This window comes from Amphiura filiformis, chromosome 16 (genome assembly GCF_039555335.1).
Source record: "Amphiura filiformis chromosome 16, Afil_fr2py, whole genome shotgun sequence".
Lineage (NCBI taxonomy): Eukaryota > Metazoa > Echinodermata > Ophiuroidea > Amphilepidida > Amphiuridae > Amphiura > Amphiura filiformis.
Genome location: NC_092643.1, coordinates 6,037,771 through 6,046,759, shown reverse-complemented (window position 1 = coordinate 6,046,759; position 8,989 = coordinate 6,037,771). Strand labels below are relative to the sequence as shown.

The 8,989-nt window shown below is 36.2% G+C and overlaps 1 protein-coding gene across 1 annotated transcript; it reads right to left on the bottom strand.

Moving 5' to 3' along the window:
• Positions 1-4,196: 4,196 nt before the first annotated feature.
• On the bottom strand, positions 4,197-8,770 carry LOC140136476 (G-protein coupled receptor GRL101-like). The gene is made up of 5 exons (XM_072158198.1): positions 8,724-8,770; positions 7,971-8,042; positions 6,431-7,509; positions 5,203-5,444; positions 4,197-4,358 (listed from the first exon to the last, which is right to left on the bottom strand). The coding sequence occupies exons 1-5, from the start codon at positions 8,768-8,770 to the stop codon at positions 4,197-4,199; spliced, it is 1,602 nt and encodes a 533-aa protein (XP_072014299.1).
• Positions 8,771-8,989: the final 219 nt, after the last annotated feature.

The following is an 8,989-nucleotide window of genomic DNA, read 5'->3' as shown; positions in this document are numbered from 1 at the left end:
GAGACACTAAAATGAATACACGGGATCGATACACGTGAATTGCTATGCACGATTTTGATATCAGACGAAAATCTTCGGATACCGGGTTGGAAAATGATGAATATCTCCCGTAAATGATTTTTCTCAAGAAACCAGATGTGGTCTCATACACTTGAAAATACGTGTTGAACAGATATGATAGTCGTTAGTTTGCGCTTTGAGAAACGGCCGTGAGTCTTGAACTCAAAATCTGACCAAAATCGCTAATTTTATATTGCGTTGGTCCTGTATGGACTACAGCGCGCAGTATAATCTGCACTCACTACTCCAATGTAGGCAGTATGACCATTGACCGCAATGTCGTATACAAGCTTACTCACACAGCGAGAAATCAATTACCCCGCCTATTGTCAGTAGCCTTAGTCAGGTCACCGTGCTAATTATATGCGTCTCATAAGGTCGGAATAAAATGACCTTTCGTGGCTGTGGATTCATCCTACCATGGCGATTTCTACCATGGAGATATCGGGGCGATGACACTGTGTGATATACTTTAGTATATGAGGCTGGATTGCGCTGTGTTTAGTTTTATACGACGGATTTATTGCCATAAGTATTACGTCTTATAACAAAAGAAAAACAAATTTATTTATTACAATGAAATTCTACCAGTGTTCGAACCCACAACCTTTGGATTAACTTATTGATTACGTAAGAAAGCTCATACACACGATATACTATTACTTGTCTATACGTATATAATCCCCTATCAATAATGAACCTTGCCTCCGACTATGCGGTTCCTATGCAAATGTTGACTAGTAAAAAAAATGTCGCAGGCGGGACATGGTATGACTTTCTGATAGCTTCCTGATAAATGTGTAAGTAAACTTTTATTATATATCTAAAACATGGACAAGGCTTGGTTCATAGATGTAAAAAATAGTAATATCTAAAAGATCACATTTTTGCCCCAAAATGAGCATTTTTAAGAAAAGTACCTCAAAACACCCTCATGTCAAATCTCTCAGCTCTACATCATGCATAATCTGAAAGTAGATAATCTACCCTCGATCACCAGTGTCAAAGAAAATCTGTCCGCAAACTTACCAACATTGTTCTGAAAAAGTTTCTTTGTGATATCGAGTCATTATGTCTGTTCACCAGACAGATCACATGAATTGCATGTCCAAATTACTTTTGCTCAAGATCAATTGTTAATAAATCACCTGTCGTGTATATTGGGTACAGCAGGTGCTTTGTCACCGTGGTCATTGCCATTGCCTGACATCTAAATCTATTCCTTTTATCTTCCAATGCATGTTTTGTTTTAAATTGTTTTCCCAGCAAATCAACTACACCATAGAAGATAGATACTAATGAATCGCATGGTCACGGCCATAGCATGACATCTAAATCTATCCCTTTTAACTCCTATATTTTATGATTTAGATTGTAATGTTCATCGCCTGACATCCAAATCTGTTCCTTTATCTTCTCTGTTTTATGTTTTAAATTGTTTTCTCAGCAAATTACTTACACCATACAGCCTGTCTCAAAAACAATTGTGCAAGTGAAAAGCGCCCTCTGTGGCAATTAGAAAATACCGTTGTGACATAATGCTTACATCGACGTCAAGGGCATAGTCTAAGGGGGGATTTGCCATTTGGTCTAATACCATTTGGTCTAATATACATTTCGTCTACATCCATTTCGTCTAAACCCATTAGGTCTATATCCACTACGTCCAATAATCATTTGGTCCTTTAACCATTTGGTCCGATAACCATTTGGTCCGATAACCATTTAGTCTAATAACCAATAAGTCTAAAACCATTTAGTCTAACAACCATTTAGTCTAATACTCATTTGGTCTATAACCAATAGGTCTATTAGCCATTTGGTCCAATACCCATTTGGTCTACACACCATTTAGTCTTACAAACATTTAGTTTATTAACAAATACACGAAATGGTATTAGACTAACTGGTTATTAGACCATACGAGTATTAGACCTAACGGTTATTAGACCAAACGGTTATTAAAGAAATATTAGACCAAATGGTTATTAGACTATATGGTTAGTAGACATACCGGTTATTAGACCAAACAATATTAGACTAAATGGACATTAGACTATATGATAATTAGACTAAGTGGCAATTAGCCTTTCTGGTAATAGACCAATTGAATAAAGACTAAACGGGAATTAGACCAAATGGTATTAGACCAAATGGCAATAGACCTTAGCTTTCAAATGCCGTTTAGTCTGTTCATACACTAAAAATTTGGTGATGAAATCGATAGAATTGATAGAACCGTATGAATAGAACAAAGTGACGTATTGAGAAAATTCGAAGACGTGATGAAATACTAAGATTTCTACCACAGGGTATACCCCCCCCCGACAGCCAATGAAAATGCTGCTTTTCTGGAGAATCCCAGCAGCCTGCTCGTAGACTTGCGCACATATACTCAGGTACAACAGTGAGGCTCTACCGCATGTTACTTTCTGGGATCCCAGCAGCGGTATGTACGATTGTCTGGTCTGGAGTTCATGTTGACGCAGCAGCGTTAGAGACTACAGTGGATTGAGCCATACTCACGGCATCTGTGTATTTTGTTTACATAAAATTTATATAACATTCCTGTCACTGGTGTTCAGTTTTATTTATCAGTTTAATCATCGAAGTTTGCAGAAAAATATTTTACGAGTGGTAGTGTTCACAGAATATTTTCAGAGCTGCAGGAAAATGGTATTAAAGATTTGGGATGTTTTAAAATATTTTACCCGTCTTGATTTTTTTCTGCGACTCTGGTTTTTTTTTCTGGGAACGCTGGTACCACGATACCGTGGATTTCGTAGCCCTGCACAACATATCTAAAATGAAAGGAGTGGGATGTTTTCCTGTCCACTTTCCACGACTAATCTGTCAGATATCGTAGTAGTTGGCAAACTGTATGTTGAGGGCACATTAAAATTAATCAGATAAAAAATAATGGATCAATTAAAAAAAATTCCATGTACTTTTCCATCCCAGGACTATAATGGCAACCTCAGTCTGATTGTAGCAAGGGCTGTAAAATTCCCGGGTAATTATGCACTGTTTGATTTTCACGCATTTGCGTATAACAGCTGTATTACCCGTATGTTTACAACAAAATGATGAAACAGAGTACTATATCGTGTTGCTGGTTCCCTTTTCATGCTTTATTCAGGTATTTGCTTTCAGGTATTTATTATATTGGTTTTTTTTCTGAATGGTTCAATTTCACTATCACAACATTGAGGGTGTTTCCTATTAATGTTTTATCACACCGGAGAAATCTTCCTCTGACTTCTGTGGAAACCACAGCAAAAAGATGAAGTAATTTGCAAATATTGTTGTTTTGCAACATGCTCAGAGTGTGATCATTCCCTCAGAGGCCATACATTAATATTCAGGAGGCAATAACTGGTAATGGATATTCAAGAGGTAATGAATATTCAAGGCGTTATAAATATTCAAGGCGTAATGAATATTCAAGAGGTATTGAATATTCAACATGCAATGAATATTCAACATGCAATGAATATTCAAAACAGAAAGGATTCCAACTTGTTCAAGAAAAAGGTGTAAACACAGTTTCTTAGTCAATCTTTATTCAAGCATTATGTTTTTGTCTAAATTTGTCTTCTGTGTAAGAGCAGTCACAAACCACTTCCTGAATGAAGAGAGAATGTGTAGAGAGGCCATGGTCTTCAAGACCTCCAGATCTCAAACCCTTTGAGAACTCTTGGAACACCCTAAAGAGGAAGGTCACGTCATTAAAAGGAAGAAGCCCGATACCGCCTTGGTAGGTGGGCGCCGCCGCAAGTTTCTTGGAACCAGACTGAACAAGTACAGATCATACACTTAGTCAGGGTTATGCAACGTCGCTGAAGCGCAGTTATGCGCAAACTAAAACAATTAAGGAACTGAAAAAAATTGTAAAATGTAGAGGGTAAAAACATAAATTCTGCCTGTCGCAGCGGTTCCACAGAAGGTGTCAAAGTGTGCAGAAGAACATATAATATTACATCCAATAAAGACATACACCGATCCAATCATCCAAATTATAGGCTCTTTCGAAGTGTAAATATATCTTTTGTGCGCAGTGTATATACCAGTAATAATAGCCTTCGATATGCGATATTGTTTTATCATTTAAAGACATTTATCAACGTTCCATTTATTTAATATTTCTGAGTATTTATTCTGCCTTTAAGCTCAACAAACAAGTCTCGAAGTTGATCCAGTTGTAAGCTAACGTCATTGGATAGCGTAGTTTTTGAGTCGTTACCTGGTTTCCTTACACTCATCATCAAGAAGGCTTGCGTGACAGCACCACCCGATGGCTAAAACAAAAAATTGAGACAACATGCTAGTAGAATATTAATAACTGGACAGAAAAATACAAATTACCCGCAAATCGATGGTGGTTGAAGCCCAATGCTCGAAGCAAAAGTGTATTAGGAGTTGGACAGGGAGAGACCCTCAGACGGTTCTTACCGGGCAGGTCAGTTCGACTACTGAGAAGAAATCGACCAAAATTGCGATGTACTTCTTCGTTTTTATTGAGAAGATCACCGCAAAGGCTTTTCATATTTCACATTACAACAAATACCATATTGCTACAGCTTTGTGGACTATAAACATTGCACATATGTCTCAATGATTATCTTGCAAGTTTAATATGTTTAAAGTGTTTTAAAGGATTAAATCTTAATGTTAAAGGAAAGGCTTATCGGTTATAGCATATGGATTGTTAAGTTTAGAAACTGTTGCGATTTGATGGTAGTTCACAGTATCTTGCGAATGGTTGTGAGCTTTGGCAAATATTGCATTGATTATTTCATAGCGAATGTAGAAGTTTTCAAATATCACAGTTATACTTTTGTAGGTCCTGTTGAGTTTTGTAATGAGGCTGAAACAACAACACTTGTAAAACGTACATAACTCATTCACAATAATAAATCAAGGAAGTTTTCAAAGTATAGAATGAACTTTTGCAAAATATCAAAGTGTTATTTTTCAATAATATATTGACTTAGATAATGTATGCCCTTAATATTGTTCTCTGAACTCTCTTTTTGATATAGAAAGATAACCTGTGTTGTTATAAGACATCATTTTGGGTATAAACATGATAAATGATGCTCAACATTATTCAATCAACAGTACTCCCATATTTGTTCATACCTTGTCAATCAATATATCGTCTTCCGTTACTGGTTTCATTCCAAGCCCATTTTGTGCAAAGTAATCAAACGCTTTTTCCATCTCACGCTCAATCACCTCCAAATCTTTCAACGTCAGAGACACTTCTTCGTCATCATGGTCATACAGTACTTTCGAGAGGATCTGGGGGTTTTCCATTATGGGTATCACTTGCGTAGTTGCTTTATCGATGTTAGTTGGTAACATGGTTGATAACTTCAACTCTGTAATGTTAGAAGTTCCGGAACAAACTTAAGTAGATTAGTCATTACGTTATAAACACGGTCGAATAGATTGGCTATAATGAATACATACAAATAGGTTTTGAATGCTCCTACGCTATTAAAATGATTATAAAAACAAATGTTATTTATTTTTAAATGAGACAGATAATATTTTAATTTCGAAGGTTTAGGAAAGGAAAGCTCTATATCCAATAGCTGCCCTATAGACATGTCACAATTTCTGCATTCTATATTGTACACATATATGACACCTGGCAGCTATTGTAGATGGGGCTTTCTTTCACTAACGCCTCAACATCATTCAACCAGGGACCGTGTATGAAGGGACTGAAAACGGGATTATTGATAGCTATTGTCAAGCTATTGTTATCAGATTATCTTTCACGACCTTCGATTGTATGCGAGTTGCGCCGAGGGCGCGATGTTTGAATTTTATTATTTACTCATGTTGCTCTACAAAATATCAAAAACACATCAAAGTATTCCAATATCTTTTTAAGTTATGACAAATTGTGTAAAATGTCTATCCTTTGTCGAAAATAATTTCTGTGTAGCATCGAGAATCATTTACATAGGATTTTGGAGACAAAATGTGATAATTTTGTGGAGATACAGAATGCTAGAACAAACAAAATTATATTTTTTCTGGAATATGTACACCGTACGCTTGGTACTTCTACTGATTTCGATACTGAAATAATTCTTAAGATGATGTTCTTTGAAGATTTATGTTGGCATTTCTAGAGTCTGTCATTATACTAGCAAACATGTAGGCTCATTTCGCAATGAACAAGACAAGCCAAGCGCAGTGTTGTAACTGTGCTTGGATTCGTACTAGGGTCTATTTATCAACGTATTATTCATGCTTGCTCAACTGAGGATAATTTGTAAACCAGCAACTCGCATGGTACAATGGATGGAAGGCGTTTCCAGTCCCTCCATACAAGGTCCCTGATTCAACGTACCTGAATGGTTCGTGTCCGAGATGCTTTTCATTGACGTTAATCCGCTACTTTTGGTTGTCTCTCGTTTGCTTTTCCTCAACTTTTGTTTACTCATTTCGCGGGTTAATATCGTAAACAAATATGGATTCAATGATGAATTAATCGGGAGCAAGAACACAGCGGACCACACGTAGACAATCGGTGGAATTGTAGCAACTTTTGTCAGAGACAGGAAACCCATGATGATTATAGGCATCCAGCAGATGAAATCAGTGGCAACTAAGAACGCCATTCGCATGGCAAACTCAATTTGTTGTGTCAAATTGTTCTTTCTAGTGGTCGTTATATTCCTCGCAGATAACTTCACAACAATATATATTGCCGAGTAGCAGATCAAGATGATGGAAAAGGCAAGTAAGTTCACGCAGAGAAAAAGAGCCACCGAGTACTCCCAGCCGGCAGGTCGATCATTCGTCAGAGGCAAAGCCAGACACACACTAGACCTACCGTAGTATTCGTTACCAAAATAACCTTGTACCAACACAGGCATAATGCTCAATATAAAGGCAAGTCCCCAAATGATCAAAGATGACCACTTTGCTGTTTTGGGCGTAAGGTTAATTTGGCTGAAAGGCATAGTGATACTCAGAAATCTATCGATACTAATGATTGTCATAAAAAATACCGATGTTTCACTGGAAAGGACTGACAAAAATCCAGCTACCTTACAAATGATGCTCTCCTGCCAGTCTTCAGCATAAACAATATAAACGCCACGGTAAATCATATCTGCTGAGGCAATAATGAGCATATAAACCCCCATCAGACCATCAGCCATTGCAAGATTCAGAACCAATGTGGATTGAACAATATTGGCTTCACTTTTCTTAGCTTTATCTTGTCCGTGAGGTATGATTCGCCAGAAAATGACGAAACCATTTCCAAGGAGAGCGCTTATTCCTAGAATCCACATAAATATCCGCAGTACTTGGCTACGCATCAGATCTTCACAAGAAGAAAACTGATCAGGCTCCGGTAAACATTCTGTAACACTTGCTAAATCTCTTACCATACAACAGAATACATACTTGTCGGAATATCTGTATGAAGAAATGAAGATACAAATAATGTTGAGTATCAACATAATAAACAAAAAGTACCATTGATGCCCTCTTCGAAGTTGATGAATTTATTCAAAATATTTTAATATTGATGTAAAGGTAGTTGAATACCTAAGAGGAAGAAGGGCTCAAATCCATTTCTATAATTTTCCCAATATTTGTGGAAGAAAGGCCCAACTCTTGGAGTTGGGCCTTTCTTCCATCGAAAACATGATTTACTTGGAAGACTATTTAGAGAGTGGATTTGAGCCCTTTCACACAAAGAAGAACTTGTCTGCTAGCATTAATGCTGGGTGGAGTTGGACCCTTCTTCCACTTATGTATTCAATTCGTTTGCTTAACAGAAAAGATGAGAAAATAAATTAAGACGATAAAATGAAGGAAAAGAAGACCTTCTATTTTAAGAGACAAGTGAAGCAAATTAATTTTACAGAACTTACAACGCATCTAGTTGATGAAGGGCTTGAAATATTTCAGGAGTTGGTCGTTTGATAAGAGTACCTCGAATGTCCCTGAAATGTAACAATTATGTACTATATTATTCATGAAATTTATTACTTATTACAAGAACTAGTTTGGTTAAGTTTAATTTCAACTAGTTTAGGTGAATTGCGTTTCGTTAACTTACAGATGAATTGCGTGTCAATATCGTTATTTTATCATTCATTCCTCTCTTTTATTTTCAACTAACAACTAACTTACATGTATGGCTCTCTATACACAGGATCAACAGTTTATAAATATAAATTTATAAATATAAATTTGATATTATGCTTAATTGAATGCAAACTATACATATTACCAATTAAATACATCATAAATGATTTTTGAATTAAATGCACAAGGAAACGACCGTGTATTAAAATGACCTAAAATAATATTAAGGCTGGTTTCCTTACAGGAAGAGAAGCTCATTTAATGATAGAAATGTCCCACTGTGTACACTGGTGATTGGATTTCCGGAAATGTCCCTTAAAAGCAAACAAAAGATACATTTTCATGGTGCATTAAAGCAGGAGCAGAAAACAACAAAAACTCCAACAAATCCGAAGTACTTCTGTAACTTGTAAAATCACAGTAGTGTATAATGCCAAGGATCAGTAAATAATACAATTTAAAGGTATAAACGCAAAACTATCAAAATACTTTTTTAAATTTCACGAATGAAATTGTTTTTGTCTTTGTATACTTACAAGAATTGCAATGATGATAAACCGTCAAAAGTAGCATTAAGTAGCATTGTGATTTGATTGTCAGAAAGAATTCTGAAAGCAAAAATCCAAACAGAATAAGGGGGTTTCCAACGATAGATGTATTACAGGTCCCATTAAGTTGACTTAATTCTTCGTGACAACCTTTCAAGTTTCAAAATTATTCAAATTCTTTCTCCGGTATTGCGATGATCGGTTTACCAGTATTCGAACAGCCAAGGGCAATATATGAATACATGAATACAAAA

Excerpts from the sequence above, each read along its gene's own strand:
- LOC140136476 (XM_072158198.1), bottom strand. The coding sequence starts at position 8,770 with ATGCTACTTAATGCTACTTTTGACGGTTTATCATCATTGCAATTCTT. Across the intron at positions 8,043-8,723 it reads TTATCATCATTGCAATTCTT|GGACATTCGAGGTACTCTTA; the intron begins GTAAGTATACAA and ends GTTACATTTCAG. Across the intron at positions 7,510-7,970 it reads CTTCATCAACTAGATGCGTT|ATATTCCGACAAGTATGTAT; the intron begins GTAAGTTCTGTA and ends TTCTTCATACAG.